This window comes from Oncorhynchus mykiss, chromosome 6 (genome assembly GCF_013265735.2).
Source record: "Oncorhynchus mykiss isolate Arlee chromosome 6, USDA_OmykA_1.1, whole genome shotgun sequence".
In the NCBI taxonomy this organism is placed as follows: Eukaryota; Metazoa; Chordata; class Actinopteri; order Salmoniformes; family Salmonidae; genus Oncorhynchus; species Oncorhynchus mykiss.
The window spans coordinates 17,738,016-17,764,656 of record NC_048570.1 but is presented as its reverse complement, the minus strand read 5'-3'; the positions used below and the strand labels follow the sequence as shown (position 1 = coordinate 17,764,656).

Sequence of the window (26,641 nt, the reverse complement as noted above, 5' to 3'; positions counted from 1 at the left end):
AAATGAACACTTGTCTCCAGTCAATTCTCTTAGACAGAATGGGTGCATGAGGGGGATTTATTTTCTTATGAGCTCTGCCTAGAGAATGTCATTAAATACATTGAGCCATTGGTTTGTAGCTTTCATGGTTTCCTGAAAACAACTGCTGTAGTTCTGTTTTAGGGTTCATCTCTATAAAACTCAGCCTGATTCAATATCTGTTTGTGGTGTCTTGCCAACTGGCTATTGAGTTAAATATATGCACAACACAAACAGATCTGGAATCAGGCTATACAGGAGCAGAATTCTAGGTCTAATCCAGATGTTGTCCACAGGTTCTAATGTGCCTGGTCAGTCTCCTGAGTGTGTCTATCTGCTGGGCACTGAGCAGTTCATCGAGCCTTGGTCCGAGTGGATACCTAGAGTGACAAATATGTTATTTGTTCAGATTGCCCATATTGATCACCTAAGTCAAGTTCATTAGGGAACATAACAGAAACCATTTGCAATGAAATGAGATATTTGTATTGGACACCCATGTAATCCCTCTCTTTCAGACTCTTTTTTAAAAAATGGTTGATTATGTCCATAACAAGGTAGTGCATGCCTGTCAGACCACCATACAATCACTATCTTACTCCAAACATTTGTTAAAGGCCCAGTGCAGTCAAACATGTTATATTCTTGTGTTTTATATGTACTTCCACACTATGAGATTGGAATAATACTGTGGAAATGTTGATAATGCCCTTTTAGTGTAAAAGTTGTTTGAAAAGACTGCCTGAAATTTCAGCCTGTTTGGGTGGGATGAAGTTTTGGCCTACCTGGTGTAATCACCAGGCAGTAAATTAGTTAGACCCATAAGAGTTCCAAAGCTCTCTGCCAATAACATCTAGTTTTCCCCTCCCCACTCAGACCACTCGCAGACAGTCCAAGCGAAATTCTTGCTTGAGAAATTGCTTGTTGCTTTTTTTTCTTTGAAAACAATCACAATAAGGTACTTAATTGTTTCCCAGAAATTATTTGAAATTGAGAAAAAACAGCTCCATTGGACGTTTAACATTTCATACAGTATGTATGATATCATATCAACGTGATCACAGTGGTTTCAATATTTGTTTGTCTGTTCTGTGTATAATGCCACGAGGAAGCCAAAGGAAGCATTCCACTTTGTGTGGACAATACAGGACTTGTTATTCTTCTAGCAGCTAAAGTCAGCAGAAAGCATGTGATACTAGCCAAACTGTACACAAGAGTGATCCTAGATCTGAGGCAAAGGATGGTGGGCAATGGCCATAGGAGTTGGCTAGACAGCACAAGCAGGTCTGGGACCAGGCTTCCAGGCTCCTCTCAGCAGCAGCAATAGCATTACTCACCACCATGAGGTGTCCATTCTTGTCCTTGTACACCATGGACTCCTGGCCACTGCTGAAGTCCACAATACCCTCTTTCCCCGCCTGTATCTGAAACGAGATGCTGAAAAACAACAGCATATTCATATTCATCCAGGACTCCATGGAAAACAGTGGCACGTGTTACGGAGAGGACTATCCTGGCTAAATAAATAACGATGAAATAAACATAAGCCAGCTCATCTGGCTACTTGATCCATCGGACTAGAACTCCCAGAATCCATCCTGTTGTCAGCCACAGCCTCACCTGCCCTGGACCACGTTGATAGCGCTCTGCTTGTTGGCAACCACACTGAGTTTGGTCAACACTTCAAACAGGTGGTCACACTGGATGACCAGGTCCCCCTGAACATGAGGTCAGGATACATTGGGTAGCATTAGGGGTGTGTCTGAAAGGGCACCATGTTCCAAGGCATGTAGTGCACTGTAGGATGGATTTCATTCTAAACATATCCTGGTTAGAATCACTTGAAAAACAGAGGCACTACACTCACTTTACCGAGCTATTACACTATGCTGTGTGACGACATTGTCCTCCTACCTTCTGTTTAACGTCTTCACTTGAAATATGGAAAATGATGATGGTGTCACTCAAGGTACTGACAGACACACCTGCAATGGAGTAAGCAGCACTCACACAGATCAGTACACTTTGAAACAAACTGTATATTATATATATTACCAGTATTTTCCTAACTTACATTTCAGTTGAATTTTCAACTAATAATCCATTGTGAAAATTTGATGCAGATGGAAATTAGGATTCGCCCCACTGAAACCAGACAAGCTCAAACCTTATGCATCACATCCATACCATGTTGTAGGCTCACCTTTCAGAGTAGTGTACTGCACTTTCTGTTTGATCTTGGCCTCGTCCACCACATAGGCAGCCGTCTGCGTGAGGATGAGCTGCCGAGGTCGGGGTTTAAACCCATTCCTGTCATACTTCACCACTGGTACGCTATACTGCAGAGAGGAGAGAAAAAGAGAGAGAGATAGTGTTAAGGGTTTTAAAATAAGAGAGTTTAAGGATTAAGGACATACTGCAGAGAGGAGAGAAAAGAGAGAGAGATAGTGTTAAGGGTTTTAAAATAAGAGAGTTTAAGGATTAAGGACATACTGCAGAGAGGAGAGAAAAGAGAGAGAGATAGTGTTAAGGGTTTTAAAATAAGAGAGTTTAAGGATTAAGGACATACTGCAGAGAGGAGAGAAAAGAGAGAGAGATAGTGTTAAGGGTTTTAAAATAAGAGAGTTTAAGGATTAAGGACATACTGCAGAGAGGAGAGAAAAGAGAGAGAGATAGTGTTAAGGGTTTTAAAATAAGAGAGTTTAAGGATTAAGGACATACTGCAGAGAGGAGAGAAAAGAGAGAGAGATAGTGTTAAGGGTTTTAAAATAAGAGAGTTTAAGGATTAAGGACATACTGCAGAGAGGAGAGAAAAGAGAGAGAGATAGTGTTAAGGGTTTTAAAATAAGAGAGTTTAAGGATTAAGGACATACTGCAGAGAGGAGAGAAAAGAGAGATAGTGTTAAGGGTTTTAAAATAAGAGAGTTTAAGGATTAAGGACATACTGCAGAGAGGAGAGAAAAAGAGAGAGAGATAGTGTTAAGGGTTTTAAAATAAGAGAGTTTAAGGATTAAGGACATACTGCAGAGAGGAGAGAAAAAGAGAGAGAGATAGTGTTAAGGGTTTTAAAATGATGAAGAAATTTAGAGTTTTAAAATAAGAGCGTTTAAGGATTAAGGACATACTGCAGAGAGGAGAGAAAAAGAGAGATAGTGTTAAGGGTTTTAAAATAAGAGAGTTTAAGGATTAAGGACATACTGCAGAGAGGAGAGAAAAGAGAGATAGTGTTAAGGGTTTTAAAATAAGAGAGTTTAAGGATTAAGGACATACTGCAGAGAGGAGAGAAAAGAGAGATAGTGTTAAGGGTTTTAAAATAAGAGAGTTTAAGGATTAAGGACATACTGCAGAGAGGAGAGAAAAGAGAGAGAGATAGTGTTAAGGGTTTTAAAATAAGAGAGTTTAAGGATTAAGGACATACTGCAGAGAGGAGAGAAAAAGAGAGAGAGATAGTGTTAAGGGTTTTAAAATAAGAGAGTTTAAGGATTAAGGACATACTGCAGAGAGGAGAGAAAAGAGAGATAGTGTTAAGGGTTTTAAAATAAGAGAGTTTAAGGATTAAGGACATACTGCAGAGAGGAGAGAAAAAGAGAGAGATAGTGTTAAGGGTTTTAAAATAAGAGAGTTTAAGGATTAAGGACATACTGCAGAGAGGAGAGAAAAAGAGAGAGAGATAGTGTTAAGGGTTTTAAAATAAGAGAGTTTAAGGATTAAGGACATACTGCAATGCAAATGTCTTGATTACCTTGATGCGTTCATGGCGAATTATCTGCAGGACCTTCATATTGATGTCCTGTTCACCTGAAAATATAACATAGTGCAAAAGATGGCATTTGATCCTAAAACACGAGTGTGAGTAAGATGCCACATGTAATTAGCAGATATCTGCTACTATATACTGACTGATCCTGGTGTCCACAAAGGGTTGGGAGACACTCTGAGGGTAGCTGTCCTTCTTGTCCTTGAAGATAACACTGGTGATCCCCTTGAGTTGAAGCTGGGAGGGTGAGACAAGGAATGAACATCACCAACATAGAACTAGCTAAAGAATTCTGATTTATAGGATCTTTGTGATCACAAATATGTTACACAGCATAGGCTATCCAGGGCACTAAAAAGGTAGGTTATACAACACAAGTATGTTGTCTACTATGTCCATGATGTAAGTCTGTCACACCCTGATCTGTCTCACCTGTCTTTGTGATTGTCTCCACCCCTCTCCAGGTATCACCCATCTTCTCCATTATCACCTGTGTAGTTATACCTGTTTTCTCTGTCTGTTGCCAGTTAGTTTTGTTCATCAAACCTACCAGCAGTTTTCCCCTTGCGCCTGTATTGTCTATAGTTTCTGTTTTCTAGTTTTGACCTTTCTGCCTGCCCTGAGCCTGCCTGCCCTGAGCATGCCTGCCCTGAGCCTGCCTGCCCTGAGCCTGCCTGCCCTGAGCCTGCCTGCCCTGAGCCTGCCTGCCCTGAGCCTGCCCGCCATCCTGTACCTTTGCCCCACTACTCTGGATTACCTGCCCTGAGCCTGCCTGCCGTCCTGTACCTTTGCCTCACTACTCTGGATTACCTGCCCTGAGCCTGCCTGCCGTCCGGTACCTTTGCCCCACTATTCTGGCTTACCGACCTCTGCCTGACCTGACCCTAAGCCTGCATGCCGTCCGGTACCTGTGCCCCACTACTCTGGTTTACCGACCTCCGCCTGACCTGACCCTGCCTGCCGTCCTGTACCTTTGCCCCACTACTCTGGATGCCTGACCTGACCCTGAGCCTGCCTGCCGTCCTGTACCTTTGCCCCACTACTCTGGATGCCTGACCTGACCCTGAGCCTGCCTGCCGTCCGGTACCTTTGCCCCACTACTCTGGATGCCTGACCTGACCCTGAGCCCGCCTGCCGTCCTGTACCTTTGCCCCACTACTCTGGATGCCTGACCTGACCCTGAGCCCGCCTGCCGTCCTGTACCTTTGCCCCACTACTCTGGATGCCTGACCTGACCCTGAGCCTGCCTGCCGTCCTGTACCTTTGCCTGCCCGTGCTCGATTTAATACACTTTTGTTACTTCGACACTGTCTGCACCTGGATCTTACCTTCAAACCTGATAAACTCATGATTTAAAAGGGACAATTCTGGAGTAGTTCTGGCCTTACCTGTGCTTTCTGTTGTGCAGTGATCCCTCTGACGTACCTCGTCACCATGACACGCATGTGGAGCTGACGCAGGATCGCTGAGGCCTGTACAAGAAGAGCAAGCACAGTCCAACAGACGTTTCACTGAGCTTCCCCTTTAACACCAAAATAGCTGTCCTCAATTCAATGTAATTGAATTACAATGTGAATAAATACCTCAGTCAATACAGGTGGAGGGGTTAGCCAGCTGATTTTATCCAGAACTGTTTTTGGGAGATTGTCTTTCAGCCTGTTGAGGTAGTTCTGTCTGACAAAGGCCAGGTATTCAGAGTTATCAGTAGTCTTTGCCTCCCCTCTGGTCATGTATCCTTTAATAAACCTGGAATGAAAAAGTAAATAATTGGTCATCTACAGTATGAATAATAATACTGCCCTCTGGGAATGTGTTGAACATTATAGGCTTTAATCCACTATGGATCTGTAGTTTGTGGCAAACTTCAGAGTATAAATGTATAATATGTCATTTTGGTTGATGGATCAACATTGCAGTGCTAGAGCCTGAAGATGTGATCTCGTTCTCCCTCCTCTTACTTCTTGATGACCTTGACAGCCCATTGTCTCCTCTCTTTCTCTTTCCTGGCTTGAACTCCTCTCCAGCAAGTCTCAATCTTGGTGGCTAAAGAACACATTACACAACAGGTATCAAATCAAGATGGAGAAAAATGTGAATTTATTGAATATCTGTAGAGGTTTGCATGGCCAGTGACATAAATATATACTGTATCTTGCCTACAATGTTTCTCCTCTCCAAAAAGACACATTGTTTATCCTGTCATGTTACACATTATGATATATAATAGATCTATGCCATTTAGCAGATGATTTTATCCAAAGCGACTTAGACATGCAGCCAAACATTTGTCTACATACAGTGCCTATGGAAAGTATTCAGACCCCTTGACTTTTTCCACATTTTCTTACATTACAGCTTTATTCTACTAAATAGTTGTTTTCCTCAATCTACACACAATAACCCATAATGACAAAGCAAAAACAGGTTAAGAAATGTTATGTAATTTATAAGAAATAAACCAACTGAAATATGATTTTCATATAAGTATTCAGACCCTTTACTCAGTACTTTGTTGAAGCACCTTTGGCAGCGATTACAGCATTGAGTCTTCCTGGGTATGACGCTACAAACTTGGCACACCTATATTTGAGGAGTTTCCCCCATTCTTCATTGTCATTGTCTTGTTGGATGTGGAACCTTCACCCCAGTCTGAGGTCCCGAGTGCTCTGGAGCAGGTTTTCATCAAATATCTTTCTAGTGGAGTGGAGAAGGTGGAAAGTTAAGTTCCTTGGCATACACATCACTGACAAACTGAAATGGTCCACCCACACAGACAGAGTGGTGAAGAAGGCACAACAGCTCCTCGAACGTCAGGAGGCTTAAGAAATATGGCTTGTCACCTAAAACACTCACAAACTTTTACAGATGCACAATCGAGAGCATCCTATTGGGCTGTATCACCGCCTGGTACAACAACTGTTCTGCCCACAACCGCAAGACTCTCCAGAGGGTAATGCGTTCTGCACAACGCATCACCGGGGGCAAACTACCTGCCCTCCAGGACACCTACAGCACCTGATGTCACAGGAAGGCCGAAAAGATCATCAAGGACAACAACCACCCGAACCACTGCCTGTTCACCCCGCTATCATCCAAAAGGCGAGGTCAGTACAGGTGCATCAAAGCTGGGACCGAGAGACTGAAAAACAGCTTCTATCTCAAGGCCATCAGACTGTTCAACAGCCATCACTAACATAGAGTGGATGCTGCCAACATACAGACTCAAATCTCTGGCCACTTTAATACATTTAATAAATGGATTTAATAAAGGTATCACTAGTCACTTTAAATAACGGCACTTTAATAATGTCAAAATATCCTACATTTCTCATATGTACTGTGTATACTATATTCTATACCATCTACTGCATCTTGCCTATGCCGCACGGCCATTGCTCATCCATAACTTTATTTGTATATATTCTTATTCATCCCTTCACAATTGTGTATAAGGTAGTTGTTGTGAATTTGTTAGATTTCTTGTTAGATATTACTGCACTGTCAGAACTAGAACCACAAGCATTCCGCTACACTGCTAACCATGTGTATGTGACCAATGAAATTTGATTTGATTTGACTTGATTATACTTTGCTCCGTTAATCTTTCCTTAGATCCTGACTAGTCTCCCAGTCCCTGCCGCTGAAAAACATGCTGACACCACCATGCTTCACCGTAGGGAAGGTGCCACGTTTCCTCTAGATGTGACGCTTGGCATTCAGGCCAAAAAGTTCAATCTTTGTTTCATCACACCAGACAATCTTTCTTCTCATGGTCTGAGAGTCTTTTGGTGCCTTTTGGCAAACTCCAAGCGGGCTGTCGTGCCTTTTACTGAGAAGTGGCTTCCATCTGGCCACTCTACCTTAAAAGGCCTGATTGGTGGAGTGCTGCAGAGATGGTTGCCCTTCTGGAAGGTTCTCCCAAATCCACAGAGGAAATCTAGAGCTCTATCAGTGTGACCATCGGGTTCTTGGTCACTCCCCTGACCAAGGCCCTTCTCCCCCGATTGTTCAGTTTGGCCGGCAAGCCAGCTCTAAGAAGAGTCTTGGTGGTTCCAAACTTCTTCCATTTAAGAATGATGGAGGCCACTGTGTTCTTGGGGACCTTCAATGCTGTAGACATTTTTTGGTACTCTTCTCCAGATCTGTGCCTCGACATAATCCTGTCTCGGAGCTCGACGGACAATTCCTTGGACCTCATGGCTTGGTTTTCGCTCTGACATGCACTGTCACATGTGGGATCTTATATTGACTGGTGTGCCTTTCCAAATCATGTCCAATCAATTGAATTTACCACAGGTGGACTCCAAGTTGTAGAAACATCTCAAGGATGATCAATGGAAACAGGATGCATCAGAGTTCAATTTCAAGTCTCAAAGCAAAGGGTAATTTTTTTTTATACATTTACAGAAAATTCTAAAAACTTGTTTTCGCTTTGTCAATATGGGGCATTGTGTGTAGATTGCCTAGGATTTTTATGTATTTAATACATTTTAGAATAAGGCTGTAACGTAACAAAATGTGTGAAAAAGTCAAGGGGTCTGAACGCTTTCTGAAGGCACTGTATCAGTGGTCCTGGAAATCGAACCCACTATCCTGGTGTTGCAAGTGCCATGCTCTTCCAACTGAGCTACAGAGGACCACATCCATGTAGCTTTGCTGTCACTTACCAGCTTCTTTCTGTCTTCTGAATTCTCCTTTTTGCCGGTATCCCTTGTACTGGGCCTGAATCCTTGATGCTGTAATATACATTAATAATATTGAAATCTCGATGCAAATAAATACAATCTCTTGATTTCTCCTAGCTTTCATGCCCTTACCAAGTTTATGTTTGCAGACCTCGAAGGCATCTTCTGTGGCAAAAAGTGTCCTGGGGTGGCGGATAAATATCTTGGTTCTAGAGGGAAATTGAAAAGTAACAGAGATTTGTAAGAACCAATCTATTGGAGGAGAAATTAGTTGCCCAAACTGCTCTCACCTGCCCATTTTGTACTCATCTGGCAGGTATCCCAGGTGCTGCACCAGCACTTCCACTCCTTCTGCAGCCACTCCTCTCCAATGGGGCCAGGTGGCTGGGCATAGGGGCTTGTATCTGGAGGTGGATCACACATCACCTCATTGTCCTAGATGTACAGTATTTGGAATGCCTGTAATGCCTGTGCTTGTTTGTGTTAAAATGCAACACAACATTCCCCAAGGGGACAGAATAAAGACATTAATTAATTATTTAATATCAACAGCTCAAGTAAAGGCAAAATCTCTCAAAGATTCTAGTCGAATCATTTGCCGATGAAGCCTAATGTTATTAGGAAAATATTGTTTCTACAAAGTAGTCAATGTGGTCTACTAAAGCAACAAGTTCTGTTGTCCTACCTCTGCAGAAACAACTCATAGCGGCGTCGGTATGCAAAACCTGCCCGTCTGACCCTAAGGTGTTCCATCAGCCCCAGGTACTTCACTTGGTGCCGAACCAGCACGTCGTCAAAACGACCTGTAGCATGTGTGTTTGTGTACGTGCCAAAAAAAAGAGGGGGAGAGAAAGACACAAAGGGGAAAAAGAGAGAGAGAGACTGAAGGAGAAATTGCTTCATAAAACACAGTTGACAGATTGAAGTTTGGAAGTACCACCAGCTGGTGATGATATTGTGCACGTGGTGGAGGTCAGAGGGTCTCTCACCTGGCTGTTTGGACTCGTTGGATTTGAGGCAGCGCACATACCAGGGCTCCTTAGACATGAGGATGTCTGTCAGTCCCAGCAGACTGCTCTTAAACTGGCTAGCAACCTACAGAGAAACAGGTCTGGGATCAGTTGTAGAGTCCCCCGACAGTTTATCTGTCAAATACACATGGATGATGGACCACAACAGGCTGCCAGTGACAGAGGTAAATGACGATCAAATGCTGCATAGGGGGACAATAAATAATCCAATATAAACACAGAGACATCTATTACTTTTCTCAGTTGTCCGTCATTCTGAAAACGGTGTGTTCCTATCCAGCTATACTGTACAATATGTTATACTATTGAGGCAGTGTACAAGTAAAAAAAAACTGTCATTGTGACTTCAGGGGGACTGATGGAAAAGTGGTGGGGAAAACTTGGTGAGCTCTCACCGTCTCTGGTCGCCGCCTGCTATCTGACTCTGTAGAAGCAAAGCACTCTCTGACTATGGCATTTTTTGACTGCCGCATCACCTGTGTACAGACATACACACACACACACACACACACACACACACAGTGGATACTCAAAACCAATTGGGCAAATTCACTGCATTCCCCTCCTCTTGTATTATTTACAGAACTTCAACAGGAGTAAATAATTAAGGTACCAATTGAAAAGAGTCCCATTCTCTACCCCGCTTCCTTCCTCCCCTCCTTCCTTCCTCCCCTGTCTCACATAATCCATCAGTAGAAACCTGCAGACTTACATCTTTGATGTTTCTGTATAACATGTCATTGTTTTTGTCGATGAACCCTGGGATGACACAAACAACAACATGCGAGAAAGAGTGGTGAGTGAGAAGGGACATGTGAGAGTGGCAGTGAATTCTACTAGTAGGACATGTAGGGACATTGAGGAGCAGGGTAATGCCACCATTGGGCCTGAGATACCTTACCCACAACGCCATAGGTGACCTCCCCAGCATAATGCAAAAGGCGAAAGTCGCCCCGATCGAGCGTCTTACGTATCTTCTTGTCAGACAACTTGTGCCTGCAGTCAATGGGACAGAGAGAGAGAGAGAGAGAGAGAGAGAGAGAGGGGGGGGGGAGAGGGATGAAGAGTGAGAGGCAAATAAAGACAGAGCCTAAGCCTTTTTACTGTGTCGACTCACAGGTTGGGAATAGGACAAGAGGTCCATCCTGGGCCGGCTTCAGGCATAAGTGACAAACGGTTGCTTAGGGCCCTAGGACGCTATAGGGGGCCCCAGACCCACAAAAATAATATACTGCATATACAGTTGAAGTCGGAAGCTTACATACACCTTATGTAAGCCAAATACTTTTTTGCCCCACTGTATTTAGTCAGCGAACAATTGTGCAAGTTCTCCCACTTAAAAAGATGAGAGAGGCATGTAATTTTCAACATTACAGACAAAATGAGAAGAAAAAAATCCAGAAAATCACGTTGTAAGATTTTTAATGAATTTATTTGCAAATTATGGTGGAAAATAAGTATTTGGTGACCTACAAACAAGCAAGATTTCTGGCTCTCACAGACCTGTAACAACTTATTTAAGAGGCTCCTCTGTCCTCCACTCGTTACCTGTATTAATGGCACCTGTTTGAACTTGTTATCAGTATAAAAGACCCCTGTCCACAACCTCAAACAGTCACACTCCAAACTCCACTATGGCCAAGACCACAGAGCTGTCAAAGGACACCAGAAACAAAATTGTAGACCTGCACCAGGCTGGGAAGACTGAATCTGTAATAGGTAAGCAGCTTGGTTTGAAGAAATCAACTGTGGGAGCAATTATTAGGAAATGGAAGACATACAAGAGCACTAATAATCTCCCTCGATCTGGGGCTCCACGCAAGATCTCACCCCGTGGGGTCAAAATGATCACAAGAACGGTGAGCAAAAATCCCAGAACCACACGGGGGGACCTAGTGAATGACCTGCAGAGAGCTGGGACCAAAGTAACAAAGCCTACCATCAGTAACACACTACACCGCCAGGGACTCAAATCCTGCAGTGCCAGACGTGTCCCCCTGCTTAAGCCAGTACATGTCCAGGCCCGTCTGAAGTTTGCTAGAGAGCATTTGGAGGATCCAGAAGAAGACTGGGAGAATGTCATATGGTCAGATGAAACCAAAATATAACTTTTTGGTAAAAACTCAACTCGTTGTGTTTGGAGGACAAAGAATGCTGAGTTGCATCCAAAGAACACCATACCTACTGTGAAGCATGGGGGTGGAAACATCATGCTTTGGGGCTGTTTTTCTGCAAAGGGACCAGGACGACTGATCCGTGCAAAGGAAAGAATGAATGGGGCCATGTATCGTGAGATTTTGAGTGAAAACCTCCTTCCATCAGCAAGGGCATTGAAGATGAAACGTGGCTGGGTCTTTCAGCATGACAATGATCCCAAACACGCCGCCCGGGCAACGAAGGAGTGGCTTCGTAAGAAGCATTTCAAAGTCCTGGAGTGGCCTAGCCAGTCTCCAGATCTCAACCCCATAGAAAATCTTTGGAGGGAGTTGAAAGTCCGTGTTGCCCAGCAACAGCCCCAAAACATCACTGCTCTAGAGGAGATCTGCATGGAGGAATGGGCCAAAATACCAGCAACAGTGTGTGAACACCTTGTGAAGACTTACAGAAAACGTTTGACCTTTGTTATATACCCTTTGTTGGCAATGACAAAGTATTGAGATAAACTTTTGTTATTGACCAAATACTTATTTTCCACCATAATTTGCAAATACATTCATTAGAAATCCTACAATGTCATAGTTGAAGTGTACCTATGATGAAAATTACAGGCCTCTCTCATCTTTTTAAGTGGGAGAACTTTCACAATTGGTGGCTGACTGAATACTTTTTTGCCCCACTTTACATTTAAAACTCAGTTTTTCTGACATTCAATCCTAGTAAAAATGCCCTGTTTTAGGCCAGTTAGATCACCACTTTGTTTTAAGAATGTGAAATGTCAGAATAATAGTAGAGGGAATGATTTATTGCAGCTTTTATTTCTTTCATCACATTCCCAGTAGGTCAGAAGTTTGCATACACTCAATTAGTATTTCCTTTAAAATTGTTTAACTTGGGTCAAATGTTTCGGGCAGCCTTCCACAAGCTTCCAACAATAAGTTGGGTGAATTTTGGCCCATTCTTCCTGACAGAGCTGGTGTAACTGAGTCAGGTTTGTAGGCCTCCTTGCTCGCACACGCTTTATCAGTTCTGCCCACAAATGTTATATGGGATTGAGGTCAGGGCTTTGTGATTGCCACTCCAATACCTTGACTTTGTTGTCCTTAAGCCATTTTGCCACAACTTTGGAAGTATCCTTTGGGTCATTTGCAACCAAGCTTTAACTTCCTGACTGATGTCTTGAGATGTTGCTTCAATATATCCACATAATTTTCCTCCTCATGATGCCATCTATTTTGTGAAGTGCACCAGTCCCTAATGCAGCAAAGCACCCCCACAACATGATGCTGCCACCCCCGTGCTTCACGGTTGGGATGGTGTTCTTCGGCCTGCAAGCCTCCCCATTTTTCCTCCAAACTTAACAATGGTCATTATGGCCAAACATTTTCTATTTTTTTTTTCTCCAAAAAGTACGATCTTTGCCCCATGTGCAGTTGCAAATCGTAGTCTGGCTTTTTCATGGCGGTTTGGAGCAGTGGCTTCTTCCTTGCTGAGCAGCCTTTCAGGTTATATCAATATAGGACTAGTTTTACTTTGGATATAGATAATTTTGTACCCGTTTCCTCCAGCATCTTCACAAATCTTCCTTTGCTGTTGTTCTGGGATTGATTTGCACTTTTCGCACCAAAGTACGTTCATCTCTAGGAGACAGAATGCGTCTCCTTCCTGAGCAGTATGACGGCTGCGTGGTTCCATGGTGTTTATAATTGCGTACTATTGATCGTACAAATGAACGTGGTACCTTCAGGCGTTTGGAAATTGCTTCCAAGGATGAACCCATTTTTTCCTGAGATCTTGGCTGATTTTTTAAAAATTTCACATGATGTCAAGCAAAGAGGCACTGAGTTTGAAGGTAGGCCTTGAAATACATCCACAGGTACACCTCCAATTGACTCAAATTATGTCAATTAGTCTATCAGAAGCTTCTAAAGCCATAACATAATTTTCTGGAATTTTCCAAGCTGTTTAAAGGCACAGTCAACTTAGTGTATGTAAACTTCTGACTCACTGGAATTGTGATACAGTGAATTATATGTGAAATAATCTGTCTGTTGGAAATTGTTGGAAAAATTACTTGTGTCATGCACAAAGTAGATGTCCTAACCAACTTGCCAAAACTATAGTTTGTTAACAAGAAATGTGTGGAGTGGTTGAAAAATTATTTTTAATGACTCCAACCTAAGTGTATGTAACCTTCCAACTTCAACTGTATATTTTGGTCTCAAGGTGCAACTTCGAAATTTGTTTTAAATTTGTTTTGTGCATCAGCCATTTTTATTTTGTATGTCAGTCACTCAATTAGCCATGTCAGCTAGCAATCTTTAGATCGGTAAGTTAGTCTAGCTAGTTCTTGGCCGAATAGTGACCGGGCACACAGGGCACGTGCCCAGGGCCCCTGACCTCTAGGGGGCCCCCAATGATTTTGTTAGTCACTCTCACTCAGATATCATTAACATGGCATACTGTAAGTCATGGCAAAATGTGAATAATTGCAGGAAATTTGCTGTAAAACTAAAAACATTCTCTCCACCTGTTGGCAAAATGGTTAGAATTTCTGGAAATTAGCTGTGAAACAGATGTATTTTTTTGCACCATGGCAAAATGAGTAGAATTATATGAAATTTTGTTGTGAAAATTAAAAAATGTTCTCTACCCCATGGCAAAGTGTACAACTGCAGAAAACTTTAAAAGAGCAACATTTTCTATCCACCCCGTGGCAAAGTGTGTGGAATTTCAGGAAATGAACTTTAAAATGAAATGTTCTCTCTCTGCCGTCAAGACGGGAGCCACCAAAATGTTTTGCCCGTGAGGTGGGGGTGGTTAGGGATTTGAACTTAAGTGATAATGGAGGTTGAAGTAACACTGTTGTATATCCGTGAGAAAGGTTGTGTGTGGTCAACATGTACATATGCAGGACTGCGGTTCGGGGAGCGAGGGAGATAGCTGAACTCACGTGATGAAATGAGGGTGACTGCCCATTTTCTCCTCAAGCTTCTCCAGAAATGTGAAGTCAGTGGCCTCTCCAGGCCTCAGGCATTCTTCATCCTGAGAAAGCAACAAGATCATCCCTTTCATTTCAGCCTATGTCCTTCCCAAGAGCAATGTGATGCATCATGTTACTAATTTACTCTATGGGTTGAGTCCTGATCAAAAGTAGTGCACTAGATAGGGAATAGGGTCCCATTTGTGTGTCCTCACCAGTACTGAAATGATGCCCAGGTGTTTCTCCTCCACTAAGTCACAGATAATCTTATTGTTGAAGAACTGGACAGGCTCCCACTGAAGACGAAAGGAAATAGGTGATGGGAAGATATGTGAGTTACGGGAATACTACCTAAGCTAAACTCAGCATAAACACACAAGGCATTTCAGGATGCAACAGTAACTATAACACCAAAGTAATACTATGACAAGGTACAAATGCCAATATTACACATGTTGACTAAATAGAACCGGATAGAATAGGATAGATAAATATCCGTGTGTGGAAAAATTATGTGTACCCCAATGCCCTCTGCCTCGTATTCCTCCTGCTCCGACTTCAAGGTCAGCTGGATAAAAAGCTGCTGCAGTTTCTCGTTGCAGTAGTTTATACAGAACTGCTCAAAACTGGAATGGACATACAACAGATAACAATTGATGTGCACCTTAAAATGTAGCCCACCAGTTTTCTACAATTTACTGCACAACCTAGTTCCACCCAGAGCTATACAGTGCATTCGGGAAGTATTCAGACCCATTCCCCTTTTCCACATTTTGTTATGTAACAGACTTATTCTAAAATGGATTAAAGAAAACAATGTTCTCATCAATCTACACAAAATATCCTGTAATGACAAAGCAAAACCAGGTTTTTAGACATTTTTGAAAATGTATTAAAAATTAAAAACAGAAATACCTTAACTTATTAATTCAGACGCTTTGATAAGAGACTCGAAATTGAGCTCAGGTGCATCCTGTTTCCATTGATCATCCTTGAGCTGTTTCTACAAGTTTATTGGAGTCCACCTGTGGTAAATTCAATTGATTGGACATGATTTGGAAAGGCACACACCTGTCTATATAAGGTCCCACAGTTGATAGTGCATGTCAGAGCCAAAAACAAGCAATGAGGTTGAAGGAATTGTCCGTAGAGCTCCAAGACAGGATAGTGTCGAGGCACAGAACTGGAGAAGGGTACCAGAACATGTCTGCAGCATTGAAGATCCCCAAGAACACAGTGGCCTCCATAATTTTTAAATAGAAGAAGTTTGGAACCACCAAGATTATTCCTAGAGCTGGCCGTCTGCCTAAACTGAGCAATCGGGGGAGAAGGGCCTTGGTCAGGGAGGTGACCAAGAACCCAAGTCACTCTGACAGAGCTCTAGAGTTCCTCTGTGGAGATGGGAGAACCTTCCAGAAGGACAACCATCTATGCAGCACTCCACCAATCAGGCCTTTATGGTAGAGTGGCCAGACGGAAGCCACTTCTCAGTGAAATGGCACATGACAGCCCACTTGGAGTTTACCAAAAGGCACCTAAAGACTCTCAACAAGATTGTCTGGTCTGATGAAACCAAGATTGGCCTGAATGCCAAGCGTCACGTCTGGAGGAAACCTGGCACCATCCCTACGGTAAAGCATGGTGGTGGCAGAATCATGCTGTGGGGATGTTTTTCAGCGGCAGGGACTGGGAGACTAGTCAGGATCTAGGGAAAGATGAAAGGAGCAAAGTACAGAGAGGTCCTTGATAAAAACCTGCTCCAGAGCGCTCAGGACCTCCGACTGGGGGCGAAGGTTCAACGACCCTAAGCACACAGCCAAGACAACGCAGGAGTGGCTTCGGGACAAGTTTCGTAAGGTCCTTGAGTGGCCCAGCCAGAGCTGGGACTTGAACCCGATCGAACATCTCTGGAGAGACCTGAAAATAGCTGTGCAGTGATACTCCCCATCCAACCTGACAGAGCTTGAGAGTATCTGCAGAGAAGAGTGGGAGAAACTCCCCAAATACAGGTGTGCCAACCTTGTAGTGTCATACCCAAGAAGACTCAAGGCTGTAATCACTTCCAAAGGTTCTTCAACAAAGTACAGAGAAGGGTCTGAAAACTTATGTAAATGTCATATTTCAGTTTTTAATTTTTAATTAATTTGCAAAAATGTCTAAAACCCTGTTTTTGCTTTGTCATTATGGGGCATTGTGTGTAGATTGAGGAGGGGAAAAAAATATTTAATCAATTTTAGAATAAGGCTGTAAAGTAACAAAATGTGGAAAAAGTCAAGCGGACTGAATACTTACCAAATGCACTGTATATATAGAGTTCGGACAACTTTTAAAACAGACGCAATGTTGATGCCATTGAGCTTTCAATTGATCCATTCATGACAAGTATTTGGATTCTACTTTTAATTCTAGATGTTCAGTTACATAGCTTTGTTCAAAATTAAGAAAATTCCAGAAACTGCTATTGGTCATATTGCCCATGGGGAGCTAACATAGCTGCCATATGGAATTCTTTGATTATACTGTGTAACGTAAATGCATAAAAATGTGGAAACCACAATGTACTAACTCTAAATATATGGCTCTAGTTTCACCTACCTGTTGACATAGAAAACCTCAAAGCCATATATGTCAAGGAGACCAATAACCGTCTTCCTTGACGGTTCCTGTCAAAAAAGTTTTCAGGAAACAGTGGTCAGTCACACAGATCATCAGGGCTCCTGTTTCATCTTGACATGAGCTTGTCACTTACAGTATCTGCTAACCTTATTCTCCATGGAATCATTGATCTTATTGACCAGCCAGGTAAAGGTGCGTCCATAGATGGCTTTGGCCAGGGCATTTCTGGCATAGATGGCATGGTCCACTGTGAACGGGCTGAGCACCTGGATGGTGATTAAAAAAGGAAAACATTACATAATACCAAACCTGACAAGAGTATGCACATTCACACCTGATTGAAACAGCTGAAATCATGAATGAGAAAGAGTACTGGGTTTACCACTAGTAAGTGCAGTTAATTCATAATTAATTAATTCAGTCAGTCCCCTCCTCCCTCTCTCACCTCATCTGTTTTGGCCTCAATCTTCCTGTATGTCAGCCCCTCCTGCAGTACTTGAACGTTAATTCCCAGCAACTACAGATGATCACACGCAACACAAAGTCAGCAAAGTGTAGGCAGACTGTGGTCTCCAGGGCTTTAGCATGGTGTCGTTGCAGAGTGTCCAAGGAATAACAAGGCTTACTGTTGACACCCAGCGGAGTTCTGTGTTCTTGTTCAACGTGGCGTAGCCTTTGCTGTCAGCTTCAAACTGCACATTCCCTAAGTGGAGGACACTTGCTATGATCCCAAATAGGTGCTGCAGAGAATGCAGACATGTGAGGGTTAGGGTTAGGAATAGGGTTAGAATGGTGGCTGGCTGTGTGTAAGCAGCTCCCCTCACACACACATATACACAAAGCATTAGTATGTGCAGCCTAGTACTGCACAGTATATTTCAATAAGATATACAGCTCATTTGAATGTCATCAAAAAAGCTGTTTCCACAAACAGTGTGACAGCAACTCACTTGTATATCACTCTCGTCAAAGTCGATGACGGACAGGGCGTTTCTCACCGTCTTCCAGTCGTTCTTGTCATTGATCGAAGTCACATTGGCACACTCGTTCTGTTTGAGAGAGGGAGTTGCCATTATAGAGTGGCAGTTAGCCTAGCCCTAGATAGCCAATCAATCGACCACAGTGGTTGCCCATACTTGCACCAAGTAACTGTAGTGCTGGCAGTTGCTCTCGAGGCCTAGCTGATGCAGCAGGTCTTCCTCCCCTCCCTCCACCAGCTGGTAGAAGATGTGGAAGTTCCTCTCTCCGTGGTTCTGGTGGACCACTCGGGACTTCTCCAGCAGGTAGCTCAGGATATGGCCCCCCACGGCATCCCCCTGGAGGGTAAACATGTGATCAATTATCAATTAGCCTCAATTAACTGCTTATCAGACCTGGACCTGAATTCACAAATCGTCTCAGAGTAGGAGTGGTGACCTGGGAAACATCATTTCTTACCTGGATGTCAAACTGGATATCCATGTACTTTCCAAAGCGACTAGAGTTGTCATTCTTCAGTGTTTTGGCGTTGCCGAAAGCCTGTTGGGAAACACTGAGGCATTAATCAGAGATTTACTACTGGGTCGTTCCACGAAATGAGTCCCTTTTGGGTAGTGTAACTTGGTGAAAAAACACTTTTCATTTCATCTAACATTCAACTAAATAAAAAATAAACAATCTGATCTCAAGAGGTTATAAAAAAAAAAGACTATAGTAAGTACCTATTAAGTGCCAAATAAAGTAACAGGGTTGATGATTTAATCTTAAATCAGTCATAAATCCCCTCGTGACTGGGAGAATGGAAGCTTGTTGTTTGCAACAGGGAGGGGCAATTGAATGCAAGCTTCTGAAAATTATAATTTTAAAAATAACATTCTAGCCTGTCTATGTATAGGTAACACGGTTAACGTGTTATGCTAGAACCACACCCCAAAATGTCCATAAAGAGTAGAGCCAGCTCACCTGCTTTTACATAAAGAGTAGAACCAGTTTGTTCAACTGATTTTACATAAAGAGTAGAACCAGTTCACCTGATTTTACATAAAGAGTAGAGCCAGTTCACCTGCTTTTACATAAAGAGTAGAACCAGTTCACCTGCTTTTACATAAAGAGTAGAGCCAGTTCGTTCATCTGATTATACATAAAGAGTAGAACCAGTTTGTTGATCTGATTTTACATAAAGAGTAGAACCAGTTTGTTGATCTGATTTTACATAAAGAGTAGAACCAGTTTGTTCACCTGATTTTACATAAAGAGTAGAACCAGTTCACCTGCTTTTACATAAAGAGTAGAGCCAGTTCACCTGCTTTTACATAAAGAGTAGAACCAGTTCACCTGCTTTTACATAAAGAGTAGAGCCAGTTCACCTGCTTTTACATAAAGAGTAGAACCAGTTCACCTGCTTTTACATAAAGAGTAGAACCAGTTCACCTGCTTTTACATAAAGAGTAGAACCAGTTTGTTCACCTGATTTTACATAAAGAGTAGAACCAGTTTGTTCACCTGATTTTACATAAAGAGTAGAACCAGTTTGTTGATCTGATTTTACATAAAGAGTAGAACCAGTTTGTTCACCTGATTTTACATAAAGAGTAGAACCAGTTTGTTCACCTGATTTTACATAAAGAGTAGAGCCAGTTCACCTGATTTTACATAGAGTAGAGCCAGTTTGTTCACCTGATTTTACATAAAGAGTAGAACCAGCTCACCTGCTTTTACATAAAGAGTAGAGCCAGTTCACCTGATTTTACATAAAGAGTAGAGCCAGTTCACCTGATTTTACATAAAGAGTAGAGCCAGTTCACCTGATTTTACATAAAGAGTAGAGTCAGTTCACCTGATTTTACATAAAGAGTAGAGCCAGTTCACCTGCTTTTACATAAAGAGTAGAGCCAGTTCACCTGCTTTTACATAGAGTAGAACCAGTTCACCTGCTTTTACATAAAGAGTAGAACCAGTTTGTTCACCTGATTTTACATAAAGAGTAGAGCCAGTTCACCTGCTTTTACATAGAGTAGAACCAGTTCACCTGCTTTTACATAAAGAGTAGAACCAGTTCACCTGCTTTTACATAAAGAGTAGAGCCAGTTCACCTGCTTTTACATAAAGAGTAGAGCCAGTTCACCTGATTTTACATAAAGAGTAGAGCCAGTTCACCTGATTATACATAAAGAGTAGAACCAGTTCACCTGCTTTTACATAAAGAGTAGAGCCAGTTCACCTGATTTTACATAAAGAGTAGAACCAGTTTGTTCAACTGATTTTACATAAAGAGTAGAACCAGCTCACCTGCTTTTACATAAAGAGTAGAGCCAGTTCACCTGCTTTTACATAAAGAGTAGAACCAGTTTGTTCAACTGATTTTACATAAAGAGTAGAACCAGCTCACCTGCTTTTACATAAAGAGTAGAGCCAGCTCACCTGCTTTTACATAAAGAGTAGAGCCAGTTCACCTGCTTTTACATAAAGAGTAGAACCAGTTCACCTGCTTTTACATAAAGAGTAGAGCCAGTTCACCTGCTTTTACATAAAGAGTAGAACCAGTTCACCTGCTTTTACATAAAGAGTAGAACCAGTTCACCTGATTTTACATAAAGAGTAGAGCCAGTTCACCTGATTTTACATAAAGAGTAGAGCCAGTTCACCTGATTTTACATAAAGAGTAGAGCCAGTTCACCTGATTTTACATAAAGAGTAGAGCCAGTTCACCTGATTTTACACTATGATTTGACTATTACGTGTTCAATGTTTCTTTTTGGAAAAAAGTTTTTAAAAAGGAACAGTTTCACCATATTAAAACAAGAGTTCAGTTAACATAACAGGGTTGACCTTAAAATGAGGGACAGGTTTTGTTTTACCTTAAAATTAATCAATAATCACATTAAATAAATAATTATCCTCAGAAATTACTTTGTAAAAGCAACAAAATAACTACGGCTTTACAGTGATGGTGAAATCTTGGAGAAATGTTGGTTGGACTTCAGAGAAGTCACAGAGTCCTTAATTTTGGTACTTTAGCAAGTCTTTATTCCTATATAGGATATTTTTTATAATTCATTTTCCATGTGGTCTATTTAAAGTGCACTTCATTTAATTTAACAGGTTTTTAAAACCCAATATTAAGGCACAGTTCTTACTTAAAATATCAAAATGACTCATTTCGTGGAACGACCCTACTATGTGATCCAGGATGTGTGATAGCCTGGTCCCAGATCTATTTGTACTAAACAGCTATGATGACAATAAACATAGCACAACACAAATAGTGAGAGAGCAGAAACAGATCTGGGACCAGATCTGACCAGATGTGTGATAATAGTGAGTGCTAAGAACAGTCCAATCAGACCTCTAGCACAGGGTTGGACACCAGCATCCGGTCCCTGACACTGTCCAGTAGGGTGGTACTGGGGCAGCTCACAGCATAATACTGTAGGATCTTCTTGGAAGCCTCGGTCTTGCCGGCACCACTCTCCCCAGAGATGAGGATGAAGTGGTTGTTGGCCTCAGCCATCATGGTGTGGTAGGCGTTGTCCGCCAGGGCATAACTTCAGAAAAATGGATTGTGTCAAGTGATATGTACATTTTGCATTCCACAATGAATCATTTGTACACGGATGCTGGGCCAATAAGGAATGAGAATAATGAAAGAAAATCCTATATATTGTATATGCTGCTCCTGTGCTTTATTCCTGCACCCAGACAGACGTCAGACAGCGATGTTGTATAAACATTGTATAAACGTTGTACCGTGTATGAGCTTATACCGTGGATTGACATCTGATCTCATGAGTGACAAACAATACGATTTCAACATGCAGATAGACATGCACAAAAAATGATGTAACACACTCACATATGTGGTGGAAGCTCAAAAAAGTTGACGCCCATGTATATATCCATCTGTTTTTTACTGTAGATATCCAACTCCTTGTAGGGGTTCACAGACACTAGCAGAGTGCCTATATAGGTCTGCACAGGAAGAAACAACAGGTTTACAGTATATATGTAAGTTGATAGTTCTTCAACATTCGCTAAAAATCCCAGAAAGTTGTTCATAATATATTTTTCCTTCAACTATTGCACCAAAATAGGATCTGCTCTTGGGTCTAAAATGATGGCGTCATTATACGTGATACTACATACTGTATATCATAATGTTGGTACTAAGTTAGCCACTTCCGAACTCACATAAATTAGGTCCTCACTGAAGCGTTTTTTCAGGTTGCCTAGGAAAGCAGTCTCGCTGGTATGGGTGTCCAACAGGACAAAGTCCTGGATCCCCACGCGGTCTCGGGCGGTCAGAGCCCCCTCCATGTCCAGCTGACCCTGGGCACCCTGTGCCTTATGCCCCTACAGCCAATCACACAGCAGCAATGCTTGATATGAAGGATACCTACTGTACATAAGGGCTTGAAGAAGAAAATTAGCATTTCATGAAGGTATTATGAGCTGTTTATGAATGTTTTACGAAGTCCTTATATAGTTCCACATTTACAGACATGCATCCAAACAAAAGTGTATGGATAAATAGGAGGACTTAAAGAGGCACAGAACTTTTGGCTTTGGGGGTCCGCTAATTAGACATTCATTGGAACTGAGCACACCGCTCCACCTCATGAGAATTTTGTTTTGGTTGTTTGCCTAAAACTAAGGATTTGAGTAGTGTCATGAGATAAAAAATGGATTAATATTATATCATATGTATGCCATTTGTATATGAACCATACAGCCAACATTTGACGTAAACAACTAGCAACTCCTCCATCGTGTATAAATCAAGTTACAAAAGGCTCTTTGGTTGAACAGAAAAAAGCACAAGTGGAGTCCCTGTTAGTTCTACTGAAACAAAGACTCTGTGGCTCTCATGGGGCTTTGGAGCAGAGCCCTCTGATTGTGTCGAGGTAGTCTACAGACAGAAGCTAATGTTGGCTACAGAGCACATAGTACGGCGGTGTTGGCCAGCAGCCCATAGGCCACCACAGCTCACACCAACCAAACACACCAACCTCACCCTGTGCAAATGGAACAGGGGAACACGAAAACAACGGCACATTTGAGAAAAGCAGAGTGGGAAAATGTTCAGTAATCTGTTTTGCATTCTCAACACCAACACTTGGACCAAAGGTTTCTTCACAGCTTTTGTAGGTTTTCTTTTTTTCTCCTTCTTTAGAAGGCAGAACTCCTTTGATTCTCAACTCTGTCTGTAAAAAAAACATTTCAAAAAGATAATCCATTGGATCTAATTGACACAAAGCCCTTAGTACCCAACCCCACCTCCCCACACACTCCCCTCCCATTCCATAGCCCTTGTTACTTCTGAGAAAGGCCAAGTGTTTTTGTCCTGTAAATACCACGGAGCAGAGACAAAAAGGAGGTTTTTAAAATGCAGTCTACAATCCATTACATATATTCCCCCAGCATATCCATTCAGTAATTATTCATTAGAAAACATTTAACGTCACAGTCAATTTCACACTGGCCAGTTGAAACACAATAGAGGAGATTTGCCCTATTTTTGGGTGAGAAGGGGAGGGTGGACGGGGGCGGTTGGACAGAGGAAGGGTGAGGGCAAAGGAGGGAGGGAATGAGGGAGGGGGCAGTATTTGTCTGATCTGAGAACCCTCTGAAACGGGGCCGTCTTGAGACAACGGGGCAGACTAAATAGTGCAGTAACGGTCTATGTCCCGCTGTTTGCTATGACACTCATTTAGTGTGCCCTGGGAGTGAACAATAGGGGCTTGTTCCAAGCAACCCTGTGCTGTAATTTGGACTTCATTACTCTTCTCACACCGGGCACCATGGATGGAAAGAGGGCTGGTCAGATGAGAGGGTTTTTTCCACCTGTCAGCCAACCTCCCATCTACCCCCACCCCCGAAATCTCACCCCCTCTCCTAAACAATACCCCTCACTCCGTGTCCCCACCAATAACCCTCACGACCACCTCCCCGCAGTCTTCCCCCACTTTAAGCCATTGAGACAGGTGAACAATATCATTGAAGGCACACCATTTGAGATGTCAAAATCAATCTGGCAACTTGATGGTAGTGGTGTATTTTTTTTACACTGCCCTCCTTCATGGGAACAAACATTTCTCAAGGCAGTGCAAGCAGACGATGTGCAAAGCTCAGGGACGGATGGGACGGGATACTGTACAGCTCCATAACAGATCATATGTATTAAGTAATTCATAGAACTGTTAATACAGTGAGGCAGAATTTCTGTACTCGAAGAATGGCCACAGTAAAGCAATAACTGTGTACAAGACACTGACTCTGTGAGGTTACTGTACTACAGCTGTGTGGACTGGTGACATGCTCATATTACTGAACACGGCAGAATTCCATGGACAAATGCCTTTTATCCATCTAGGCTATATTGAATAACAGATAAAAGTGACTGAAATATTGTGTACCTAAAACACTCGGAGATACAAAGCCCATGAAGAACAGTGGAAACAATGGTTACGTAGGGAACCCAATCAGCCATTCATTGTCAGATCAAATGACCAATTGTCTTAAGAGATGCCCCTTCATCTTGGTCTAGAGTGTCAACCAACATCGCCTGAAACAGTGGTGACCTCATCTCATCCCTGTGAGAGATGGATGTGGAAGGGGAAAACTAACTAGGAAGACCCAGTGAAACATGGGTCATATTCATTAAGCACCAAAAGGAAGAAAATGGACTGAAACAGGGATGGACTACCTGAACTTGTCCAATAAGAAACATGCATGTTTGTTTTCTGTTGCACATTTTTTTTGTTTTTATTCCATTGTGTGCCCTAATAAACAGGACCATCATGAGACACTCAACTCCATGGCAGTCCGCTCCTCAGCCAGGAAACAAGAAAACCTGTCTCCAAAGGATGGAATGAGCCTGCCTCCATCCATTCTTCTATTCTGCCCCGCAGCATGGCGGCCAATCTCTTCACTTTATCAGCAAGATCTTGTTACACCCCACTAACAGAGTGGGCCTCCATCCCTTTCTTAAGCACTATATCTACACTCCACTGGCTGGGCCTCTATGCCCCCTTCTGAAAAACACGGTCAGATAGTGAGCCCCCAACGGGATGATATTGGTTATTTTATATTTTTTACTTGTAAAGATTTTTAACTAGTTAACTAACATCCTAGCTTTAAAAATACAAAATGGAACACAAACAGTACATTGGAACATTCAATCATACCTGCATTCTCCAAATCTGTATTGGTCAGTTCTCAGTCAAACTCAGGAATGGGATGGGGACATTCAGGTTGGCTCCAAATTCTTCATTCACCCTCGCTGGACCGGAGCTATATCACACGTGTGCTGCTTCTCCATGTCCTCCCATGCTCTATTCAGTCCCTGTAGATGAATCACTGACCATTAGTTGGCAAAAATCTAATTCTGAAGAAATCCTGTATTTACATTACAGTCCTTTCTCCTCTGCAGCCACTACAGACCCATCACTGAGGATCTACCACTGGGGTTGGTGGTCCTGTCTACCTGTGTGCTCTGCTCCTCCACACCTTAGTCATACCGACCCAGGCTCACGGCACTGCGGCCCGGCTGCTTAATCTATCATTCATGCCATGGGGGATGGAGGTGGAGGGACAGGGAGATCTTATTCAGTGCTTACTTGAGTGTCTACTAGCTCGACGGGGTGTAACACAAAGATGCAGAAACACAATCCAATCCTCCTCCGAGTCTCTCTCGTCGTGTGTGTGTGTGTGTGTGTGTGTTCGAACCAGCAGCACAGCAACCCCCGCTGGCATAGCATAGGACTGGTTACTGATCTTTGATTACGTTGCAGGCTAATTACAAACTACTCAGAGTATAGTTCCACTGGGTCACCGCTATTTCAGAAGGGTCTCTGACTGCTGCTACAAGTGCCCTGCTCGACATAATGCTTTTCTCATAATGCCAAGCTGGGTCATATTCATTCTTGCACACCATAGAAAAATGTAGCAATATGTTTTGCAACAGAATACAATAACAAGTGTTTCTTATTGGACAAGTTTAGGTAATCACTCTGTTTCAGTCCGTTTAGTGACTAATGAAAGGACCCTGATATTAAATCTTAGAGCTCTCTGATCAGATGTCAATGATCGTGGATTCAAGAAACTTTGCTTTGCGCGTGCACCATAGAAAACTACACACGCTTGACAAGAAATGTCCCAAGGTTTACGAGATAACCTCCAAAAGGCCTGGGAATACGAACAAAATGACCCTTTATATTCTCCCATCATATATTTAAGCAATAAGGCACAAGGGGGTGTGGTATATGGCCAATATACCTCGGCTAAGGGCTGTTCTTATGCACAACGCAATGCAGAGTGCCTGGATACAGCCCGCGGCCATATACCACAAAACCCTGAGGTGCCTTATTGCCATTATAAACGGGTTACATACGCAGCAAATATAAATGTTTTGTCATAC

At 42.5% G+C, this 26,641-nt stretch overlaps 1 protein-coding gene across 1 annotated transcript; it reads right to left on the bottom strand.

Annotated features, from left to right (window-relative positions):
- Positions 1 to 39: 39 nt before the first annotated feature.
- LOC110525354 (unconventional myosin-Ih) lies at positions 40 to 26,113 on the bottom strand. Its single transcript, XM_036979493.1, has 32 exons — positions 25,410 to 26,113; positions 22,414 to 22,575; positions 22,079 to 22,194; positions 21,572 to 21,770; positions 18,685 to 18,765; positions 18,384 to 18,563; positions 18,198 to 18,296; positions 17,874 to 17,987; positions 17,693 to 17,764; positions 17,394 to 17,513; positions 17,227 to 17,294; positions 15,152 to 15,257; positions 14,847 to 14,927; positions 14,602 to 14,693; positions 10,393 to 10,487; positions 10,204 to 10,250; positions 9,887 to 9,967; positions 9,450 to 9,555; positions 9,146 to 9,263; positions 8,751 to 8,864; positions 8,593 to 8,669; positions 8,443 to 8,511; positions 5,734 to 5,818; positions 5,359 to 5,521; positions 5,164 to 5,247; positions 3,919 to 4,012; positions 3,761 to 3,816; positions 2,222 to 2,357; positions 1,933 to 2,003; positions 1,639 to 1,736; positions 1,356 to 1,455; positions 40 to 398 (listed from the first exon to the last, which is right to left on the bottom strand). Exons 1-32 carry the CDS (start codon positions 25,413 to 25,415, stop codon positions 372 to 374), a joined length of 3,117 nt encoding a protein of 1,038 aa, XP_036835388.1. The 5' UTR covers positions 25,416 to 26,113; the 3' UTR covers positions 40 to 371.
- Between the last annotated feature and the right edge of the window lie 528 nt (positions 26,114 to 26,641).

Bases quoted from the DNA above. Each gene is read 5' to 3' on its own strand.
- LOC110525354 (XM_036979493.1), bottom strand. The intron at 17,514-17,692 runs GTGAGAGAGGGA...ATCACCATCCAG, and splicing joins TTGAGGCCAAAACAGATGAG to GTGCTCAGCCCGTTCACAGT. The intron at 1,456-1,638 runs GTGAGGCTGTGG...GTTGTTTTTCAG, and splicing joins ATCAACGTGGTCCAGGGCAG to CATCTCGTTTCAGATACAGG.